The 25,322-nt window shown below is 41.1% G+C and overlaps 1 protein-coding gene across 2 annotated transcripts; it reads right to left on the reverse strand.

Annotated features, from left to right (window-relative positions):
- Positions 1–525: 525 nt before the first annotated feature.
- On the reverse strand, positions 526–24,302 carry pank1a (pantothenate kinase 1a). 2 transcript variants are annotated; one of them, XM_084077115.1, is made up of 8 exons: positions 23,748–24,302; positions 14,873–15,019; positions 14,295–14,500; positions 12,275–12,528; positions 9,797–9,973; positions 7,770–7,893; positions 4,705–4,830; positions 526–4,260 (listed from the first exon to the last, which is right to left on the reverse strand). In XM_084077115.1, the coding sequence occupies exons 1-8, from the start codon at positions 24,064–24,066 to the stop codon at positions 4,201–4,203; spliced, it is 1,413 nt and encodes a 470-aa protein (XP_083933241.1). In that variant the 5' UTR covers positions 24,067–24,302; the 3' UTR covers positions 526–4,200. The 2 variants fall into 2 exon arrangements, with proteins under 2 accessions (XP_083933241.1, XP_083933242.1); XM_084077116.1 differs by lacking the exon at positions 23,748–24,302 and adding an exon at positions 22,513–22,795.
- Positions 24,303–25,322: the final 1,020 nt, after the last annotated feature.

Here is a 25,322-nt window from a genome sequence, read left to right on the forward strand (position 1 = left end):
CAACTGAGCTACAGAGAACCACAAATGGAATTCTTAAACATCTGGATGGGATGCCTATTTTCAATGCATGATCAATAAATCATATCGTGAGTATACATCCTGTTTACAAATTGACTCAGCCAGTTCAAGAAAGGCAACTTTCTCTGCATATTTGTTTTTAAAAACTTCACAACACAGTAAATAATTAGCATCCTACATGAGCTTTGTCAGTTTTGTTTGGGGGGGGGTTGCTGAGGTGCTGAAACATCAACAAAATAGTCAATGGAATTAAAAGTACTGCATAGACTGATTAAAATGTGGGGTTATTCTGGGTGAGAAAACATGCCTCTCGATGCATGCGTTTATCAACAGAGCTTCACAGGGAATACATTTCCAATGTGGAATATCTCTAGAGGAAATAAAACCCTCAACTCTGGCACTTAGTAACTGTACTACAGACTAAAAGTCAAAGATACCAAGACACCAAACCCGCATGTCAAAGATATTTCTTAGATAAGTGGAGTAGAAGACGAGAGAAAAAAAGAGTTTTGGGGCCAATCAGGAAGTAGGCTGGCATCAATTTTAAACTGGTCAACATCCTGTTTGTCTTGTATAACAGGCTAATGGGGTCCATTTAAAAGATAAATAACTCATTTGTGATTTTACAGTTGACTTAAGATCACAACAAATCAATCTTTTAAAAATACTGGTGACTGCGAGGGAAAATCCTATTATTAGTTTCTCAATGCCTTCATGGTTGGCCTTTCAGTAATACAGAGGTTCTGCAGAACACAAATAATACAGTTTTTTCAAGGTCCTCATTTGTGTTACAAGTCACCAGAGACAGAAGGTTCTGCTGACCAGTTTCATAAATGCCACAAGCCATGAATCAATTAACCCATTCAATCCAGGAAAGCATCTGTGTCATGATTTATACCGTATACAGCAACATGTTTTTCAGAAAACATTTTTAGAATCGGCCTCAGCTCTAAATTGGTTAATCAATTACTTTAGACTGCCTGAAGTGCAAGATCATGCATCTTGATCACTTTTGGGGCAATCTAATTGGTTCAGTGGTGTCAAACAAGATCAGCATAACCCATAAAAATGATAAAAATCCATCTCAGCCAACAGTTGTACCCAAGGTGGGGTAACGTGAACTACAACAATGACTATGGGAAGATTACTGGCCTTTGAAAAGAAAAAAAAAGAAAAGAAAAACAGTACAAGAAAACATCCACACACAAAAAAACATAAAAGACTCAAACATTAAACAAAAATAAAAATGGGAAAACTGGTTTTGGTGTTGCAATTACTTATTCTTTTTTTAAGGCAGATCTAGCTTAAGCTCAATGTTTGTTGAGCATCATGAGCGATCAGGACTGTAGCTTATTAATGCCCATACCAATATCCAAGTTTTAACATGTGTCTGAATTAGAGTGTATACAAAATATTAGGGCTGCCTTCCTTTGCATCGCATCACAGCTACAGTACTCTGTCCCCGGTAGGTGTGATCCATAGACAAGCATTCTCTACAGTTACAGAGAGAAAACATAAAAAAAACAAATACAATTGTACATATAAACAGATTTTTACAAAAGCACATCATGGATTCCGCAGGTAAGGAAAAAAATAAACATTTGAGTAGGCAGTAAATCCAAAATTTATACCCAGTTGTGTGATGATGTAGTGCGCCGAATATAGCAGATCTACGTTGTGAGCTAGTATGTCTGCGATATTAGTCGCACGACACCATCGTATGATGAAGTATAAACCAGGGTTAAAGGCAACCAATGGGGGTTTTCAGATTACAAAGAGTGAGGTGGCACAAGATCACCAATTATATCCTGGCTTCAAATCTACGTGGCACCTGATAGGTTGAGGCCATGTTATTGGGAAAGGTTGTGAAAACTCCTCATTCCCATAGCAGAACAAATTAATTTCTAATAACGTTTCATCACAGGTTTACAGTGAACACATGCACGCTGGTCTGTAGTTGGCATCTGGACAAACTACACTAACTAACCCAATAGGTAATACATGTAAAAGTGTGAATGAACTAAGAAGACAAAAACAACAAGAAAACGGTTCATAGTGTACGTTACTGTGCAATGGTCCTTAAGGCCTGCCATTTAAGCCTATTCAGTATATACTGTCATCTTTTATAACTCAATTGTATTAGATTTTGTACTATATATGTTGGACATTGCAGAAGTGGACTATGACAAGTCAGACAAATTAAAATGTAATTGATACATTAAAACAACAGGGAGGGCCTGCCGTCAAGAGAAACCGTGCAGTAACCAAAAGATTGCAGGTTTGAACCCTGCAGCACTCAAATATGTAGCCAAAATATACAGCTTCACCTCCTGCCAAAGTTTCCTTGGGCAAGATGCTGGACCCAACACCTCTGCACTCACTGTAAGCTGCTCTGAGTAATGAGCATCAACTACGTCATGCCTAAGATGTCAAATGAACCAACAAATGCAACAAATTGAGATATTCATGAGGGGAATTCATAAATCCAGAGCATTTTAAACCTGCTACCAAAGAGAAAATGGGACATACTAAATCAAAACGTGAGAGTAAAGACAACTAGGCAGTGGTACATGGGGGAGTGAGCACTTTGTACAGGGAATTATACTTTGTCGTATAACAGTGTTACACGCTGAAAATGGCTCATCTATAAGCTCACAAACTTTTAGGCTATTTATTTTTCTGTAGGCTATTTTCAGTGTGCGACGCTGATGTACGACAGATTATAAAATAAGCATTATAGTTCAACTGTTGGGGGACAGTGTACACCACCACAGTGCAGAGGTAAAAAAAAAATATATATATATATATATATATATAGATATATATATAGATAGATATATATATGAGATGAGAAATAAAAAGATTTGTAATCCAATGATCCCTTCTGTCTAATGAAAGCAAATCCCGCCATTGCCCAAAGCCCATTGGCTTTCACGGGATCAGCACCAGTACAAACCCAACAGCGGTTTAACTGAAAGCTGCATTTAGATGTTGAATTATTGTCTCTTACAGGGGTTACGTTTTTCACCTAAACCCTCTGTGGTCCCCATCGTCTTCCAACAGGAGGTGACATTACACTGTTTGTATATAAAATAAGGGGTTTAAACTTACTGAACCAAATAGAACAGAACTAGGGCCAAATAATGCTTCTAGTATCTAAGCTCATGAAAACATGATGGTACTTGTGCGTTTGACTCAGATCACAGTTGTTGTTTTTTTCCTTCTTCATCTAGCCACAGTGCCTGGAGCTATTGAGGGTCAGTAGTTTACTGGTCTAGTCTCAATAACATGGTCATAGCACCAGCTGTTGGAAGACAATGAATTGGTCCCATCACTTAATGTAATATTTAGCAGCCTGTGTGAGAGAGAGTACTGTTTGGCTGTTTGTTGTATTTTACATATCAGGGAGGGGAGGCAAACAAAGAGAAGGCCATGTTAGGAGTAGGGATAGCGAGAAAGACACAAGTTTTTCTTCCTAACTGCGTTGAAGGAGGCAGGTATCAGAGGAATCTCTTGATGATTTGGCTTCAGTGCACACCTAAAAGACCGTGGCCATACTGGCCGACTTTTAACACAACGCTGTAGTTACTTTTAATACAATCCTTGTAGCAATTCATTCAGAGACAGTGAACGTGCCGTCCTCACGTTATCTCTCACTGCCAGAAACATTGCCTGGATACAGTTTGGAAGAACAGTGTTCCAGCAGGCCATAGACTTAAGGACCTGATGCTACAGTAGTTATTTACACAAACACTCACACGCACTCACACATACAGTACACACAGTACCTATAACCTAAGACACTATGTCTCTCTGCCCGAGACACTGAGTCGATTAAAGAACCATTCAAGTTGATTACAGAACGCCATAAATTAGTCATAACTATATTAAAAACTCTATTTTAGGGACAGTGGGGAAATCATGGGAACGTAGTATATTAGAGAATCCTATTATTTACAATTCTTAAATTATTAAAATGGCTTTTCCCAGTTTCAGTGTCTTTCTCCTATGCGACCCCCCACCCCCCCCGGTGTTCCTCTAGCAACTGTCCTGAGAGGGACCAGGCAGCAGGATCGAGGGTCGATAACGTTACAGTGGCAAGAGCCGACGACACAGCGGTTTTGATGGTCGATGACATCACAGCTCGTCAAGGATTGATGACGTCATCGAGTAGTGTTTCCTTCATGGCTCCTCCGATGTCTTCAGCAGCTCCATCAACGCCCCCACCGCCCCAAAATAACCCTGAAGATAACACACACACTTTTCAAATCCGATTCAGTGAAAGTGTTTTCATGTCATTCGGCTGATGAGAGAAAATGTACGATGCTATATATAATTCAGCCTATAGATAGTATGGTCTTTAATGTAGTCGAGTGCTGTATTGATGTCAAGTTCCAATAACTGGTTTAGTCCAGTACAATTTTGATAATAATAGTTTAATATAGTCCCATATAAGGAATGAGGTTTTGTGCTGTCGTTCAGACCAGTCCAGGAGAAGGTTTTAATCTAGTCTGGTCTAGTATAATCCAGCCTACTCCAATTCTAAAGGTGTATCCTAAGAACATGGATCATATCCTTTTGAATAGTAGTCAAGATTTAGTGTAGTCTACACAGAGTGTCAATTTATCTCTGAGAGCGTGGTTACATTTGTACGGTCTATAGCTTTCATTCAAATCTAATACTAACCTCATGTTCTAGGAAGAGGGCTCTGAGCTGTCCTCTGGACCAGAAGTCCATGGCATAGGCCAGTAGCTTGGTGGACACTGTGTTGATACGCAGGAAGTTCCCCACAAACACCACCCGTTCGATTTTCTGGTTGAAACAGAGACAGAAAAACATGTCACACACATAATTCACGCTTTCTTTCTATTTTTCAGGGAAGAAAAAAACGGAAATTTCAATTATGCACATATATTTCTATGGGAAATATTCAGAACACACACACAAACACGATCTACGAAAATAGCCAATCTACAAGCTGGCAGATATGCTATTTTCGCCAAATGTTCCCCCAGAACAAGGAAATGTGGTTAAATAAACAATCTGAATACTTCTTCCACCACTGTTTCTGAAAGCTAAGCCCCGCAAAATCAACTTGAATGAAAACAAAAGTGAACTTGCACAGAGGAATGCTCCGCTGGGATCAGCTCCAGGTCGCCAGTTGAGTTTTCACACAAGGCTCAATACAATGCTTAGGTTTGGAAACCATCAACACAGGCCTGACTTACTGGTGTATTTACTATTTTGCTTCCATCCTCTCCAATTCTATGGCCTGTATACTGTTTGGATGGAGCTTAGATATTGGAATACATCCACAACATAATTAAGAAATTGAATGAAAAGTCTCTATAGGGCTTAATGGGTAGTGTAGGACACTTAACGGCAGTGTGTAAATTAGGATTAAATAAAATAAATAAACACATACAAATTTGGTAAGGACAACGATGACCACTACGACCATTTATGTAAAAATGTATGATGCATGCTGTGATAGCCCTGTACAATGAATTATTTGGTGCTGCAGAGGAAATGTGAATAAAACGATCCTCCGAATGGCAGGTACTGGGTGAAACAGAGATCTGAGCCTGTGCTGATCACGCCATCATGGAGTTGATGTAATACCTAATCAGACCACAGGGAGGCAGTGGATTGCCACCAAAAAGGTGACCACTGTGAGACATACTGTCCAGGGTCACAATGTCCTTGACAATTTAGTAGGAATCATATTTTTAACTATCCATTTCATTTCAAAACGGCTTTGAGATCGATATACAATATCACTCGCTGGTGGGGTGGTTCTGAACAGATTCTGGTGTAACTTTAGAGCTTGACTAGCTGACAAGTTTTAGCTATCTTTTGGATAGTCTCTATTGTATTCCAAAAATCTACTTGGCTGATGGAATAATCAGAGTAGCTGTAGAATGTTGTATGAACTACTTGGTACACAGGACCAAAAAAAAGAGACGTAATTTTCTGCCCTGTTTGACCACTGTTTAACAAACATATAGGGGACAATAGACAAAGATCATACAGCAGGAAGCATGTTAGCTAGGGACATGTTATAGCTTGTAGTAACATGCACAGCCATTAGAGAGCACAGTTGTACTGTGTACACAGTTAGAAAATAAAGAAGCACAGTTGTTACCACAAACTTTGATTGCTACATGTAAATATTTCTTGTTCAACAAGAGACGTCAGTTTAGTTGGGTGTGAGAGTAGGAGAGGTGTTAACAGAGAAGGCGAGAAAGTGAGTGGAAGAACTTAAGTGTGTGTGTGCGTGGAAGGTTGTACTCATCCACGGTGCAACTCTGCATGCTGTGATAGCCCTGTACAATGCTGCTTGATCGCCATGCCACAAGGCAACACTGTAAAGAAGCTCACAGCACACAGAAAGATTCCCGGGACTATAAGCTAACCCTGGGGAGACATCAGCAACATGCAGATAAGACTACCATCCGTCGAACATAGAAATGACTCCCATCTAACACTGAAAAGAAGGTACCACATGGGCACAGATCTGTGTGTGACTTCACAGGGTCAAATCTAAATGGGGGACAAGGTGGTCTAGGGCACAGTGTCATTCGGATTGCTAATTTATTTCAGAATTCCGCTGTGACAGAGACAATCCTGTAATGGAGGGAATCCCGGGTTTACTTCAAATACCCGGTTAAAGTGTCCCTGAGCAAGACTGAACCTCCTTCACAGTTAAATCCTCAGTGATATTTTGACCATTTGTAACTCTGAGACTGTACAAACGTAACCAATGGACCCGTACCGAGTCCATTTGGTTACATTTCTACACTATCAGAGTTAAATTAACACCACAGCTTTGTGTCAACTTAACATCAAGTAACTGCAGGGACTATATGGCTAAAATGCAGGTAAGAAGCTCACAGCATAATACACTTGGTTGACAGGAGGACACCTCCCCTTCCTCCAGGCTGTTTATGTACCTTTTAACAAAGCCAGTAACGTGCAGGGTTCCAGTTTGGCTTCCGTTGTCAAGGACAAGCAAAACAAATTGAGTTGAAACGAAAGAGGGAGGAGTTGCTTCTTTGTTTTCAACTCAAATTCTTCATGATTTGCATGAACTGATTATTAGAATGGAAAACGTTTCAAGTTCCTGAATCACTGAGTTTCTTAATAACATATAACATTTGATAATGCATAAAATGAAGTAATGAAGTTTTTTGTTTTTTTTCTAACATCTAACAGAGCTAATGTGGGTTGTCTTTCATTTAAATCATTGTTAGACAATAGGTAAGAATGTCTAAATATAGAAATAAAAGAGAAAAGAGAAATGTGTGTGTGTGTGTGTGTGTGTGTGTGTGTGTGTGTGTGTGTGTGTGTGTGTGTGTGTGTGTGTGTGTGTGTGTGTGTGTGTGTGTGTGTGTGTGTGTGTGTGTGTGTGTGTGTGTGTGTGCGCGCGCGCGCGTGCGTGTGTGTGTGTTTATTCATGTGTCAGCCAGTATGTGAACAATATAAACATTGCTGTATGTCTATGTTGTTAGTCATGCTGACTAGCAAAGCTCTATGGTATGTGTGGGCCACACTGATTGCACATGAGAATTGTAAATCCTATATTAGTCATGCTGACAAGCCAAACATTTGGCCTGTGAGTGTGTGTGCTATAGATCCCACATCATTAGTGACGAGGAACCTTGTAGCCTGTGTGTCAATGCCTATTCAACCTATTACATTAGCGGTGATTACATTTGACAGCAATTGTCTGCACCAATATGTGTGTTTACCTCATTGACAGCACACATGCGTGCTATAGATCCTATGTTATTGGTGATGGTGACTAGCATCGCTCTGGCCAGGTCCTCTTTGCTGATGCTGTCTCTTTTCTCCTTACTCATCATGTGACCAAAGCTGTAAAACATCAAACACAACATCAAGGTCAGAACTAAGTATCTCAACAAAGGTCTGAATGGAACAGAGTCATTTCAACTTTCTTTTAAAAAATATATATTTTTGGGGCTTTTCTGCCTTTATTGATAGTACACAGTAGAGAGAGACAGGAAACAGGGAGAGATACAGGGAGTGACACGCACCAAAGGTTGTCGGGCCCTGGAATCAAACCTGCGACTCGCTGTCAGGCTTGAGAGCCTACTGTATATATATGGGCCTTAACCACTAGGCCAGTGGTGCCAGAGTCATTCCAACTTAATTTTAATATAAGATGATTTGTTTTTACACTATAATTAAAGTATTATGCCTGTTTCTAAATGCATGTGTGTGTGTGTGTGTGTGTGTGTGTGTGTGTGTGTGTGTGTGTGTGTGTGTGTGTGTGTGTGTGTGTGTGTGTGTGTGTGTGTGTGTGTGTGTGTGATCTTATACTGTATATCACTATATTTATGCAACTAATGTATTCATTCATCAAAACGTTCTTGCTAAGTGTGTTCCCTTATGCCAATGATTCAAGTATTGTAAATGATCAAATCATATAAATTATAAATATGATCAAATAAATCAAATAAATAAATTCACACATACCACAAGGGGGTACTGAAAATGTCCACATGGAATGAAAGGACATGAGCCCTGCGGCTTAACTATGCACCCCTCTAGTTAAAGCACAAGTGTGAAACTATTGTAATGAAGCACTGTGTGAGGCACAAAGGTGACAATAATAAGTGTGTTGCGTTCATGCACACACCCTGCTATTCTACTGAATGGCACGGTGATTATCATCACAACAATGTTGCTGTGTTCATTTTACTGGCAAACCTTTGGACAGAGTACTGAGACCATTGCATATTTACGGTATACACTGCAACATGCGATCGGATTAGCGGTCAGAGTGTGTGTGTGTGTGTGTGTGTGTGTTTGACCACATTAACTGTGGTTTCTCTCTTTCTTTTCTTCTTTTTCTATTTGCACAAAGGTCTATGTTCTATATCTCTTACTGTTCTATTGCTACACACATCTGCAGCTATTTTAAACCTCATGTACATATCTGCTACTATATTATTGATTGATTGATTGATATTTTTATTATAGTGTCCTGCACCACAAGATGCCCAGCCCACTTACAAGACACATGATTCATATACACCAAGACACATATATATATATGCTATGCATGTACATTTTCACTCTAGTCATATTAGAAGTTATTTGATGATTTAACCCGTTTCTATCTGTTATTTTCTTTGCAATTCCTTCTATCTATATTCTTCCTCCCTTTCCTGAAAACTACAAATGATGGAGCTTGAATGAAAAGAAGAATTTCACCCACTTCCTTACACCTGTAAACCTGAGATGTGACAATAAAGTTGCTTCTAATTTGTATTAGCTGCGACAATCAGTAAGCCACTCGGTATCTCTGATCATAATTTTCAACCACTGTCTGCAACAATGCAAAACCATTGATAGACATCCCTGTGACATCCCTGACTGGTTGAGAGGGTAACACATCATGTTTTAACATGGATCAAAATGTATTAAAACACAATGTAAATTTGTGTTTAACATTAATGTTTTTACATGCAATGTTGTATGCAGGTTATAAATCACACATCCCATCCCCGGTTACAGCTTATACATAAATAACGTGCTTGTTTTTATGTTATTTATGTTTCTTTCTTATACTGATACTTTGACAATATGGTTAACTCCAAATAAAGCATACCCAATTGAATTTGTGTGTTTGTCCCTATAACATCGATATCGGTGACGTTTCATGCCTCATTGCGGAATGAAACTCATTTCTCCTTTTCTGTCCCCCGGCTGAAAAGCCATTGAAGGATTGTTGAGTGTTATTGTTGCTAACCTGGATGCTACTGCTGAGCCCTGCAGCCCAAAACGTTCGTAATCGCCACCGTAGATGTCCTTGACCAGCTTGTCAACGTTGGTGGAGTCCCCCTTGCTGGCCATCTCCAACGCCTCCTCAAATGTTTCGCAGCCAGTCAGCAGGCAGCACAGGCCCAGGAACGTAGCACCTCCCAGACTTAATGGGGGAAACAATGTACAAGTCAGTATTGTGCTACTATTTTAATGAATTTGATAACCGTAACACAAACAATGACTTTTCTGTTTCATCTAAAATAATCTCCCTCTCTCTCCCTCTCTCTGAAACACTATTGCCACAAGAACTGTTGGTGGACCAAAGTTACTTGTACACCTTAAGCAAATATCACCTTGATGTGACCTGACAACACGCACATGAGCATAAAATTATTATGCTCTTGTTTACTTCTCCCAAAGGTAGAGTGACTTGAAAGCCAGTGTCACTCAAAGAGCAATCTGGGAACCCATCGGCAAAGAGTGAGAGAGAGGTTGAAAGAAGAGGCAGGAAGGCCTCAGTCTGTTTACAATAGAGGTTAAAAGTGAATACTTGTGTTTTGCAATGACACACACACACACACACACACACACACACACACACACACACACACACACACACACACACACACACACACACACACACACACACACACACACACACACACACACACACACTCTCTCTAAATATAACCAACAGGTTGTGTCACTTTGGCCATGTGCACAAGGGATCACGCCACCTTGGAATTCAGCTGTTTACAAGCCAGCACAGTGTGTACTGTCTCTCCGTTTGTCTCTCTGTCTGTCTGTTTGTCAGCCTGTCTGCACTGTGTTGCTCTGACTGCCTGTCTTTCTGGTTGTCCGTCTGTCTTCAGTAGTGTCTGTCTCTCCCTCCTGTCTGTCTGTCAGAATATTAATGATAAGATAGAGGACACGGGGGTAATCCAAGATAATAAAGGGTCATTAACTTGGGTCATTAACTTCAACCTGGGTTTAATAACTGACTACCTGACTGGCATGATTAATTACTAAACTAACCGGTATTACTAAGCAATACAAACCAGGCAAAGGAGACTGGCTGACGGACAGGCTGGTAAGCCGACAGTCTAAACCGAAATCTGTCATCTATCTATCTATACTATAATTCACTTAATCTCTGCATGTCTGTCACACAGAAATTTGTCCTTGGTATTACTCGGAAAGCGTCTGACCATTCGGTCTCAAACTTGGTGTCATATGACCCCAAGGTGTGCCTAATGGCAATTCGGACGGACCAACGGTTTGCGAGAAGCGAAAAAAAAACACCAATAGCTGTATTTCAGCTCGCGGCTCTGAGAATGAGGATTCTCAGTGTGTTCCGGAGGTTGCATGCATCGGCTTCCCTGATTGGCCAACCCAAACCGTCGGCTTCACGGATTGGCGGAGCGGCTTAGAAGTTCAAGAAGTTAGAAGTTCAAGTATTTATTTGCCATTTCAAAACAAGTTTGATAGGAAATTGTCTTGGTGCTTCCTCTCACATACAAGACAACACAATAAACAACTGATTGGCCGAGGTTCCTGAATGAATCCTATTCTGGGCATGTCATAATAGGCAAACATTCTGTGAAAACAGCTCATCTACAAGCTCACAACAAACCGCATTGTGACGTGTTATGAGCTTGTAGATAGGCTATTTTTGCTATTTAGGGTTTAAGTGGTCAAGCTTTTTCAGGAATGGACTTCCAACTGTCTTCTATATATCCCTCAGGAACTGTTTTAATGTGTAAATCAAATACCATCATTATGGTGCCGTATGTGGCCGTTTTGTTTTCAACAGTGCACAGCTGACATTCCCACTTGTGCGATCTTTGGTCCTGGTTCAGCTCAAGACATACAAACATACACAACTATTGTACATTCACGCAGTCATTCAGGGGGACACGTGGAAATCCTGAGAATTAATTTAACTCTGAAATGGACCCTGAAAGAGTACATTTTAGTGCAAAAGTGTAAGATTTCAGAAAATTAACTCTCAAGGACAGTTAGCTGTACTCTTCATGTAAACGTTTACATTGACATCACAAGTATTTACTGTAGATGATGCTAAGCAAGCAATATTAAGAAATGAAATGTAAATGTCTAGAAGAGGGTCTGTGTGTGGGAGGGGGGGCTAATCTCACAAACCATTGGATAATATGTACCCAATTTCCAGTAGGCCAAGGATGTAAATCCCTGTGGTATTTTTCACCTATTGTGAATATTTATTTTGGTGTGTGAATAATTCTCACATTTTGTAAAGGGTCTCAGATCTCAGATCCACCCTCCCTCCATGTTGGAAAACAACATGACACCAGAGATCCACAGGGAAGCCACGCCGGTACTAGACCCCATCATATTTATCTTATAAATTAGTGCCACGTCACAATTTCACTCCCTCGTTATCTCAGCCAAGAACCTCCACACACACACCATCTCTTTCTTTCCTTACCTGGTCCCTGTAACTCGTTTATAGTTGTCCTGGGAGTAGACCGCCAGTATGGAGACCCCGGACCCTATGTTGACCAGCAGCATGGGGAAAGGGTTGTCCAGACTGCAGGGCCTCTTCACACAGGCCTGGGTGTCAGAGGGGTTCTCAAAGTAGTAGCACTCGGGATGTCCATTGAAGCCGATGCGGTCGATGAATAGCAGTCCGTGGATCAGGCAGTCCAATTCATCCAGCTTCAACAGCTCCAGGTCAGCCATCTTGGATGACAAGATTTACAGTGGCTACAATTAGCCAATAGCATATGGATGTAATAACACGCATGCATGCATCATTTGACAAAAAAATATTCTGGCTCTTACTCTAGATAGACTATATTTAAAAGAGTGCCCAAGTATTGCATCTACACTTTTTCTCAGGTGAAAAGACATGGTCAAGTGGGATTGAGTATTGCAATCGACCATGTATTTGGCTGCAGTGCCAATGATGATGAATAATAAATGTAAATATAACTTATACTGAGATCATATCTACTCATCTTTCATATAGCGTAGGCCTACTGCTGTGTGGGTCATTATCGGTGTTAGTAGTGTAGCTGGTTAAAGCCATAAATCTGAAGAAATCAGGCTGTGGTCGATTGAGGCCAGTGCAGGCAATTACATTAGGTTTGATAAATCGTCTGCTGTCTGTGGTGCTATTACTGGCTGGTTATTGTTTACAGGATGGGAGCCGACAGTCAATAAGCACGTTTTACAAAGGGGTCATAGATGTTCATGTAAGCGTTGGGGGCCCCAAGAAAAGTATTATAGTATTTATAGTATTCATGCTATGCTACCTCCTGCACTGAAATATTGCTTCTTATTAAAATTGTAAATGCAAGCAAAAGACATCATGCTTAAGGCATTTCCTGTGTCTTTGGTTTAATACAACTTGACATATGACATAGTAACTAGAAAGGCAGGTTTGCTGTATCAAGAGACAGACACACAGTGAGAGGTAGTGGAAGGTCGGTGAACTCAGATTCACAGACAGACAGACACATAGATCCGTTCCCAGTTCAGAATTCACGTGAAGGTATTTCCACACTAATATTGGTACTAGTATCTATGTACAAATGTTGCAGACGAGGCTAAAACGAATGTTGAAATACAATCTGGCTGAATGATTAATTCACACAGTCTGATCTTTGACATCATTTATAGAGCAAAAAAACCTGGCAATGACCTTCTGTGGTGTCACACTTGGAGGACAATTCCACTGTTCAGAATACGGAAGGCGGATAACACAAACTGGCCTCAAATCACGTTCTGAAGACCGTCATGGTCGCTTAACAAATTAGCATGCATATAATATACATAGGTATGTAAGCTCCTCTCAGTCTCCCTTCTCTTTCCTGTCTTTAGTTGGATTTGAACACTTACAATGCCACACATGCCTCAGGGTCACTGTCTACCAGGACATCCCTGGATGCGTGGGTTTGAGTTTTGGCTCTATTCCCCCGCATGTGTTTAAAATGATGTAACAACTGGATGGTTCAATAAAGTGTGCCAATGTCCCTTGCAGACAGTGCCCGAAGAACGGTAATAAACTCTGGTAGACAGAGAGTCAGGCAAACTGCCAGAAAGAAAGAGAGACTGACTGACTGAGAGTTAAGACAGACAGGCCTGCAGGCAGAAAAAGAGACAAAAATAAAGGAAGGTAGACAGGCAATCAGAGACAGGGTGTGCTCAGTTTGAATCCAGTTCTCAGGACCGTACATGTGACATTCCATTCATGGCTTTCAAGGTTTTAAGTCTTATTTCTCCTCTATCACGACTGCGTCTCGAAGAAATGTCTTTATACGTCTCAAAATTCACCCAGCTGTCAAAAGCCATTGGTTGCAAATGGTACAATTCGTCACGATACTAAACCGAGTATTAATCGATCACTTTCATAATTGTCTGCTGTTCGATGAAGGGATTATTTGATCAATCGCTTCACCCCTATACCACACACACAATCCCACACCCATCCACCCATCCCTCACCGTCATGAAGTCGTTCTCGAACTTGTAGGCCCCTCCTCCGGTGGCGCAGAGCGTGGTGTGGAGGGAGGAGAAGTTCTTGTCGCGTCCCATCTGGATGAAGCGGTGCATGGCCTGTGTGGGGAACCGGATGAAGTGGAGGTTCCCCGTCCGACCGCACATGGTCAGGTTCCTCAGCTCCAGGTGAACGTCACGGATCCCTGTCTTACCTGGGAGAGGGAAGGGGAGAGGGGAGGGGAAAGGAAAGGAGGAAAGCATAAAGGAGCGAGGGAGGGAAGGGCAATAGGGTGGGAAGACAGACAAAGAGAGATGATGAGAGATGAGAGAAATGGGTAAAGGGAGGGAAGTGAGGAAGAGAGTAAGGATGGAGAGACGGGGGGGATGGCAGTCAGGAGAGAAGGAAAATAATGTTGAGTGGAGGAGGGAAGAGAGAGAGGAGGGAAGGAGTGCGAGAAAGGATGAGAGTGGAAGAAGGGAATAAAATTGCTTGCGTCCATGGGGTGTGTGTACTTGACAGTATGTTGCGCGCGTGCGTGCGTGCGTGCGCGTGTGCGTGTGCGTGTGTGTGTGTGTGTGTGTACCATAAGCCACGTTGGAGGTAAGGTATTTGCGGATGGATTTGAGGTTCTCCACCTCCTCCTGCTCCTCCTCTGCTGTGATGTCCACAGGCTCAAAATACACCAGCTTCACCAGGGTACCACCGATGTCCATCCCAAACCAAGGGAAGGCTGGAGGGAGAGAGAGGAGAGATGGAGAGAGAGGGAGGAAGGTGGAAAGAAAAAAAGAGAAATTAGGAAAGGCAGAGGCAGGAAAAGAGAGGTAGATAAAGAGAAGAGAAAAAGGATATTAACTATATAGCAGAGTTTTCTTTTCGTCCTACCTCTCCTGCTCTACCCTACCTCTCTCTTCTCACGGAAAACTAAATTATGGAGCGCACAGAAAAAAAAAGGTTTTCACCCACTTCTTCACACCTGTAAACCCGTGAGGATCTGACAACAAAGATGATTCTAATTATGAGGAGAAGCTCATGAATATGCATGCCATGGAAGAAAATGTAACAAACAAACAAAAAAATAGTGCACCAATCTAACCCCAGTCTCCAACGGTGTTGGGCAGGAACTTTGCCCCTGCACCACCCGGACGCTTACATTGATTATTTTAAGAAAACACATAACATTACCATGCAATTCGTTGGAGTGAACATCAATTGAATTTGTTCACTATGTGACTTTGCAAACATGCTCCATAATGTGATACGCATCGATAGCTACAGTAAAACTATCCGTATGATTATCATGATATTGTTTTCAGGCATATCACCCCAGGTGGTGCAGATCCCCATGTTCCATGGTGGCATTGCTGCGGTCCAAATGGTAGAGTGTAGAGCAGTGAGCATGTTGACAAGCTTGATGATAGACTAGCTAATGCAGCCTCTTGTACAGCACTTCAGGATAAACCAAGGCGGCTACATAAATGATGGTGCCTTTTGTGTAACTGTTGGGGATCAATCAGGATTAATGACCTTTGGTCGCAGTCACCCATCACCTTGTTATCTGTCTGCTGATCCTTTGTTGTGTTAGCCCAAACTTTCACCTACTACACTAACCCAGTTCTAACCTCTTATCCCATAATAACACACATCCTCAGGTAGCCCTAGCCTGGCATCAATACCATTTTCTGGTTTCTGATCCGGTCTGGAGGGACATAACTTTACGCCATGAGGCAGCCGGAACCCACGACTGGAACCTCCGTTGCCGTGCACCTCTAGAATGATTTGAAGTTTAAAATTGGTTTAAATTGGTATAATACTATAGTTTAGTTTATTTTGGTATAAAAATGGTTTGGTATGTTCATCTTTTATTCTAATTCATAGTGCGACTAGCAAGACTAAACTAATTGATTCGCATTATGTGGGGAACAAAAACAATGCGACGCCAACCGGAACCCACCCCCGGAACATGATCGTTTTTTTTCTTTTTTTCTAAACCGGATCACATGGCTCAGTTTAGAATGAATACCAGGCTTTCCTACGTGGTGGAAAGCCTGGTGACAAGAGGTTAGGTAGCCCAGAGCTAACGTGTTGAGCCCTGCTGGAAATTTAGCCCAGGATTATGACCCCCACCAATATACCAGAAAGCAAGAGTAGGGATCACATTTTGCAAAATGTACACATGTTACCCATAGTATGCATAAGAATTGTTTGTTTGCTAGTTCATATAGTTTTGCTCACTTTTGAGCCCAAACAAGTCTTTATGACAAACCCTTATTTTCAAAAACTATAGTTTATATTTGTGATTACAGTTGAGCAGGATTCTAGACATGATTCAGCATTAGTTTTCTTGTTGAAAAAACACTGCACGTGCTTCCAGCACTACTACACTCCTGATGACGAGTGTAGTACGATATAAATGTTTCAGCCTCAAGTGACAGTCACACTTTCCTCCACAGACATAGCCAGACCCCCCCCCCACGTACGCACACTCCCCCCCCCCCCCCCCCCCCAAACACTCTCTCTCTCTCAGTCAAACCTACATGCACATGCACAACCTGTGCTGTGGCAAGGACATTCTATTGGCCTATATAAAGTACATTTCCTGACCTGTCCATGTGACCCTGGCCTAACCTCCACATACAGTATTTTAAGGGGCAGTTCTGTTTTCATGGGAACTTTGCTTTCTTTCTTACCCAGAGTTAGACAAAGTTTTTTATGGTTCTGTGTGCAGTTTAAAGGGTATGTTGAACAGTGAACTTGGTGTACTTTAGCTCAATTCATGGATATCTAGGATCAAGTGACAGGAAACACACCCCCAAAGTTGAGAGTTCGCTTAGCGTTAACAATTCTTTTTAAACGAACGTAATCCTAACGATTATATTATACCGTACTGTAGTTTGGAACTTGTTTTTCTGAAATACACACATTTGTGTTCATTCGCTGTGGCTGCCTGTTTGATATATATATATATATTTTTTGTTGCTAATAGTGAAATTAGAAACTTAAAAAATATGTAAATTCCAATTTTGTTTGACCAAGACCAGCCATCCATCCATCTGTGGACGAGTTTAAAGGTGTACTTCCCTACTTTTGAGAGGAGCTGCTACGTGACCCAATAGCTGTGACAGAGAAACAGAGGGACAGACAGGGTCCATGTAGGTGAAAGGTCTTTGGCATAATGCCATGGGTCATGCTGCTCAACCACCACTAAGGGGCCGGTTTGTGTATTTGTGTGTTTTATATTTATGTAGGCCTTTCAAACTTTTTGTTCCCAAGGCACACCGATGAGCAAGTCAAAATCTCAAGGCACACCTGTATTCATGTCGCTATTTTTGAAAATGTATGAAAATTAAATTTAAAATCTTCACCTATAATGACTGACATAGGTAATGAAATAGGGATGCTAGGTTGAAAGTGGTTGAAATATTTGTTTTTTAGCGTATACAATTTTCCTCTGTATTGTGAAATGTATTGGCTCAAAATATTACTGATAGATAGGGGGAAATATATAAATAAATGAATGATACAATTCAAAATGTTGTATAGTTGCATATATTTTGCTGTAATAATGTGTGGCTGTCACAAAATCCCAAGGCACACCTGGACTTGTCACACAGCACGCCGTTTGAGAACCATGATGTAGGGTAACATATTGAGTTGAGTATATAAATGAGGCTCTTGGCCAAAGTGATTTATAGTGATGCAACAACAGATTAACTTTCAATTCCTAGATCACCGATATTACAAAGGTCAAAGCCACAGTGATCTGATAGTAACGTTGATAGCGTAAATATGGTTAAGGTGAATAGGTGTCAGGTGTGTGTGTGTGAGCGAGAGAGAGAGAGAGAGAGAGAGAGAGAGTGAGAGCACAGTGGTGGAAAGGTAGCCCTGTCACAATTATTACATAATCGTCTAATCGCAATTATTTTATATAATCGCAATTATTTTTGCATAATCGTCATAATCAATTCCATGTAAAAAAAAATCTTATATATTTTCAAAAAATGACAAAAATAGTGGAAATAGCAGATCTATAAGCTCAAAACGCGTCGCAATGCGACACGTTTTGAGCTTATAGATCGGCTATTTCCACTACTAATCTTATTTTCGCTTCAGAAATGTTATTTTTATTCATAATGTTCCATTAATTTTCAAGGAGAGAAACACAATTAAATCGTTAATCGCAATTATTTGAGTGATAATTAATTGTCAACTTAAATTTGTAATCGTGACAGCCCTATGGAAAGGGCTTCCAAACAGACCCAATAGACAGCTCCGCCTCCTTGAATGCAAAATATAGTCAATATTTAATGAAGCTACAGCTGTGCACAAAATAATAAAGGCTATGAGAAGCCTGTAGTGATTTGCTATGATTTGATACTCATCTCACATGAGAGAGAGAAAAGGGAGAAAAAGAGAGTGTAAAACAGCTGAGCGGACAGAACGGCAAAAACAAGAAGGATAATAATAATATAATATTACTTCTACAACGTGTTTGATAAGATAACCACAAAATGAGAGACAATAGCTGAACACCATGTTATTGTGAACTATCGCAACATGTTCTCCTATCTCAGAACAAAACAAAATACACCATTCAAAATACACCAAAGCACAAGTTAATCTCATATTGATTACACATGAAACGCTAATTCAAAACAAAAAGAAACATGTTCCTGTCTGTTTTTATCTTCTATAATATTTATAATATTTTTCATTGAATTTATTTCAACAAACTTGACCAAAATGTCCTTACTTTTGACATTTGTGCTAAGATGCTGAAAAGCAGCCTGCTTAGTAAATGGCAAAGAGATGCAAATTTCTACATGGTTTCAGGTATAGGAGTCGTCCTGGGCAGCACTGGGGTATGCCATACCATTAACATTTTTGGGTTAGGGTTAGGGCTTTCATATTACATCTTAGCTGGCACACACTTTCCACACCCACCCCATGGTATTGGGGTGTGCCCCCCAATACTGGGAGGTTTTGGGGGGCACACCCCAATACCATGGGGTGGAACTTCATTAATTGGCCATCAACCAACACCCCCGCCCCCAACACACACACACACACACACACACACACACACACGTTGCCCTTGGTGAAACCTGCAGACCTGTTAACACACGCTGTTAATAATCTGTTGAAGAACACCACAAAGTAGAACATTGACTTGACCAAGCCCATAAACCTGTGCGTCCCAGCACACGTGAGAATCTTCTTCTACAAATGTTATTCAGTGACTGACCACATTAACATGAAGCATTTGCCTGAAATCTTGTTCAGCGTACTAGCCTGGCTGTTGTCTGTGAATAGTGAGATTGCTTTCAAAATGTGATCGGGAGGACGAACATTAAATGTTCATTATCAAGTGGTGTAGCTGTGTTGTTTTGGATTAGATCGTGTTTAGATGTTAGAGGATAGGGAGGTGGTCAGAGAGGGTGGGTCACTAGTGGGTGTATCAAATGGGATTCTCCCATCACAGATGTTTTGTCATTCATTAGTTCCATTAGATCAGTGGTTCTCAAAGTGAGGTCCAGGGATCCTAAGGGTCCCTTGAGAGGGTTCCAATTCCAAATGGACCCTTACAGGTCATTTCATGGTCTGGGGGCCTTTGAGATGATAACCCTCACCCTAAATGTGCACAGTACTGCTTATCTAGATTCTACACCATAAAATAAGTTGCAACATTACATTCATGCAAAATTCCCACTCAGAGATTCTAGGTAAATTCACTCACTTCATTCCTTATATCAGCAACTCCTTTGTCACTATTCTATCAGTCAGTCAGTCATTATCAGTAACAGGAAATTATTATAGCAATCACAACATTGTACACATTACACAATAATCTTCACATTCACATTCATGTAAAAAACTGAAGTCCACAAAGCTAAATCCACACTATGATAACATCATTTTGCATGTCCATGTTAACAATTTGCTGTGGCTTTGAACTGAGATGATTAAAGAGGAATGACAGAAAATAAATGGGAAGATATCTGCAGCATGTCTTCAGTCTTAAACACATCTCTACTTGAACTACATTGCACCCATGAAATGTGCCAATAAAAAGTGTCAACACTATTGTCCTTTGGCAGCTGTTATAGTTAAATTATAATCAACTTTTGCAATCTGGAACATTATTATGGGTTTGTACATAACAGAGCAGGTTCTGTGGTCATCAGCAGCACCAATAATATTGGTAGTTACATGTTGGATCAGTGATTCTCAACTTTGGTCCTGGGGTCCAAGAATACTGCTCTTCATTCTACCAGTCTAATCAGGGAGGATCATTTAGAACTGTGGTACCAGTTGAATAGCAATTAACTACCTGGTAGAACAGTCAACTAGTACATGCAATAACTACTGTATTTGATATTTTTCTTTGTTCCTTTTAAAAGTTGTGATTTTAGAGTATTAATTTTGGCTCAATACTTTTTCCCACTGTCAATTTTGGATAAGAGTATCTGCTAAACGTAAATAAAGGGGAGAGTTTTTTAGACAGGACAACTGTCAAGTTTACGGATTGGTATCTCCTCACTCCAATTCCAGTATTGGACAATCTGTTCTGTGACCATATTGCGCCACAACAGCGACTGTACAGTACAGGGTATGAATTATAGGTCATTTGTCCATTCCCCCACCATAGCTGAGCAGTGAGGTAACTGTAGGTTAGATGCCGTTAGATTAGGTAAGATTAGATGCCATTTTTGAGACTTTGATCTGCTGTTGTTGTTGTTGTTGTTGTTTTTTTGTTATATTTGCTTTAGTCATAATAGCCTAATACTGTACTTATCAAAGTGCTGTCTTGTCAGTTCCTTTGCACACAGAATATCTCTCAAACAGAGAGTGAGAGAGATAGAGACTACAATATATAAAACATCTTGCACTGTCCCTTTTGCACAGCGTGTCAGATCCTGCTGTCCCTCCCTAAAGAACTGCATGTATGAAAATACATTACATTTAGTCATCAATCGGTTTTTACACCAACACAAAATATGGAGAAATCAGGAAGCTATCAGAAGATAGAGATAACAATTCCCTCACAAAAAACACATCCCCAACAGGTATTTGTCTGGAATATATTTGTTGAATCTCTGGGAATACAGAATTTTCCTGTTTTCTCTCTCGCTCTCATTTCCCTCTCTGGCTGATCTTTTTCTCACAATTTCTCTCTCTCCCGACCCCCTCCCTTTTCTCTCTCTCACCGTCCTATTCATTTTCTCGCTTTCTCTCTTTCTCCTATAATGCATAATTTATGCTCCATCGCATGCGTTGTTGTGAGCTTGTAGATTTGCAATTTTGGTGCACAATACTGTCATAGGGCAAACAGCGAAGTATATATCAGGCTTTAACACAATTGGAGATGGATGTGAGGAATGCCAACAAGCCGGCTTAGCAACCAGACCACTGAACGTGTGGCAGCTCTCTGTACCAACAACACCAAAGACAGCATGAGGTTTCACACCACAACATCTAGGGCTGTTACGATCATGACATTTTACGTGACGATTAATTGTCATACAAATAATTGCGATTAATGATTACATTTTTCTATTGAACATTGGAACATTGGCTTTTAGGCTTAGTAAATACAAGTTACACAGGGCAGGAAATGAAAAATAACTTACAAATAAATGACCAATGTAATAACTTTATACTTACTTTCAAAGTATTGAAAAGAAAGATAGTGGAAATAGCCCACAAACAAAAGTGAGCCTGTACATCTGCTATTTCCGCTTTTTTTATGTTTGAAAATGTATTCAACATGGAAACTATTATGCTAAATAATTGCACATTTCTCAAATAAATTGCGATTACACAGGCAATTATGTAATACTTGTGACAGGCCTAGGTGACAGCATGAGGTTTCAAGTTCACCACAACATCTAGAAAGAGTCGGACCATAACCACAGAATCAAAGCCACTACAACGAGAGGAAGAATTACGCAATCCTTGCCATCTAACAGAACACTGGTGTCAGCCTTCAGCACCACAATGCTGAACAACTAATGCCTGTTGTGGTTTCTTAAAAATCTCAGCAACACAATGTATTATTAGTAGTTTTTGTTCTTTAGCCTTTGTTTACGCCATCTCCTGCCCACAAATAAATGTTTTTTCAACTGACCAAAAAAACAACAACATGATATTACCCATTTATGACAATCAACACATTAGGAAACTTAAGATCAATTTCTCAGTGACCAAGACATTGGCCAAACTTACCAGGCTTCTTCTCAGTTATCAACTTCATGGTGATGAGCAATCTCAACAGACAGGTGGGTGCACTGCACAACCTCCAACAAAATGTCTCCAAAGGGAAGGTTAGTTAGCAGGCCTAGGATGGTCTCTACACTCTTTACAAGAAAAGGTACTTTAAAAAAAAACAACAACTATGTGACACGTTCCAACAATGTTGCTTAAAAAAATCTATATGGTGACACACACCATTTTACACATTCTTCTTTCTTTTAAACCCCCAAGTTCTAAATATCTCTCTCACAGCATCCAATACGGTCCTCTACATATTGGGGGCGGAGCCCTGGCCCTTTAACCCCTTGCCTGCCTCCCGAGGACAGAGCTCACGCGTTGATTGGCTGGTGCACGCCAAGCCCACTTATCAGGAGCTTCTTCACCACCGGGAATCCACCAATCACAGCAGACCAAGTGCAGGCTGAGGTTCCATATAAACAAAAGGGGGTCTGACTCTCTCTACACCGCACAGTACTTGTCTTATTGGACAGTGCAAGGAGATACAGTATGTCAGATCTGACAGCAGCTGGTCAATGGCATATACACTACAGCGGGGGTCTTCAACAGGGGGTCCCGGACCCCTAGAGGGTCCTAAGAGTTACTACAGGGGGGCCCGCAAATCTTTGTGTGATATGATTTTATTTTTTTTCACATTAACTACTTGAATCCCTATTCTGAGGGGGACATAAGACAATAGCTGATCTACAAGCACAACGACAACGCCTCGTGTAGAGAGAAAAAAGAGCAGACCAAGTAAAAAAAACAAGTTTAATCTGAACAACAATATGTTGTGAGGATCCCTGCGACATCTCTCTCAGCTAAGGGGTCCTTGGTCTGAAAAACGTTGCAAGGAGACACGGTATGTCAGATCTGACAGCAGCTCAGCTCTGCAGCTGGTCAATGGCATACACACACTACAGCAAAACCCTGTGTTTATCTAATTAATGTAATTAATGAATAATAATAATGCATATTAACAAATTGGATACATTTGCACGCTCACAGATCAATTAATGTCATTCATCATGCCACACTACAGCACAGCACACATTGCAACACTACACAACACTGTCTGCTTGTGCAAGGTAGGGGGAGCGGCTGCAGCCGCATGACCTCTCCCGTAAAACACACCACACCACACCACACCATTATGTCATTCAACCACCGCTGCTAACGTTTATATTTGAACAGCATTGGGTGACACTTACGGGGTCTGTTGTGCCTTTTCGCCGTCGACAGGCTTCTCCGCAGCCTGCATCTCTTGGCCGGTGAGCCGCCGTTGCACTCGGCATCGTCGTGGTGGAGGAGGTGGTTGTTGTGGTGCTGCTGGTGCAAAACATGGACATTTTCAAATGCGTTATAATTGCTGCTGGTTCCAGTGTTGGTGGTGGTGCAGCCGCCGTTCATCACGACGTGGCTGTGAAGGGAAGAAGCCCGTTGGCTCTGTTGTGACTGTCCGATGCTGACGTGATGGAACGGAGCGGCGGATCCGCCGTTCTTGTCCATCATCGACTTGGCTTTATCCATGGCTGCTGCAGCTGAGAGACCCCTATATACCGCTACCAAACAGCCGTGTGTCTCTGTTGCAAAGCAGCGGGGTGTAGCTAACGTTAGCCTCGCCTTATTGCCACCCGTTTTACCTCCTCGGTGTGTCGTGTGACAAGTGTGTGCGACCAGCTCCTAGTATGTAATCTGATCCCTGTGAAGGAAGGCGTTTTTTGTTCCTCCAACGACTGCAACCCAATCTAAAACACTGTAGCCTACCTACATCTAGATATATGTAGTGTGACAAATGAAAATGTGTCTAACCTATCAACATAACCATAAACCATTTGCTTTCGAGGTCACTCGCGGTCATTTCCACACACACACACACAACATTGCTATCCTCCTGGCCAACTGGCGCAGCGTATGTGTGTGTGTGTGTGTGTGTGTGTGTTGGCGACGTCACAACACCACACGGCTCGTTCCGATTGAGGCTCGAACCCGTTCACCTTTCCCTGAACAAAAATAGATAAATACCGTAGCCTAGATCAGACTTTTGAAAAAATACAGCTAAGATACTAAGGCTTATTAATTAATGATATATGCCTTCTTCTGTAAACAATAAAAACAACAACACTTAGTGCCCCCAATATAAACACAAAACAAAGCCGAACACATGCACGCACAGCTTTGTGTGCTTTATTTATAAACGTGCTTGAATGGACTGAACGGAATGAGTCGGGGGGGTGTGGGTGGGTGGGGCATTACGTATATGGGTTGGATTTAGTCCTCTATGACAGCAGCTCTCAACCTTTTCAGGCCGTGACCCCCCAAAATAATCATATTTGAACTGAGGACCCCCCAAAATAATCATATTTGAACTGAGGAGTGAGGACCCCCCCAAAATAATCATATTTGAACTGGGGACCCCCCAAAAATCATCATATTTGAACTGGGGACCGACCTATCCACTCTGATAAGCACTTGGAATGTAGTTAAAGGAGGAGTTCACCCAAAAAATGATTTATTTTCTATCAATTGCACACCCCATGAAGCCTTGAATACATGGATTTATTTTGTTTTTTGTCGCATTCCTAAGCCAATAATTTGATGCCCGGGTGTATTTCCGGTAGGAGACACAAAGAATCTACTTTGTGTCTCCTACCGGATACATTAGCCGGTAGGAGACAGGAATCAAATTATTAGTTTAGGAATGCGACGAAAAAAACAAATAAATCCATGGATTCAAGGCTTCATGGGGTGTGCAATTGATAGAAAATAAGTCATTTTTTGGGTGA

This window comes from Gymnoscopelus microlampas (assembly GCF_963454915.1).
Source record: "Gymnoscopelus microlampas genome assembly, chromosome: 13".
Classification (NCBI taxonomy): domain Eukaryota; kingdom Metazoa; phylum Chordata; class Actinopteri; order Myctophiformes; family Myctophidae; genus Gymnoscopelus; species Gymnoscopelus microlampas.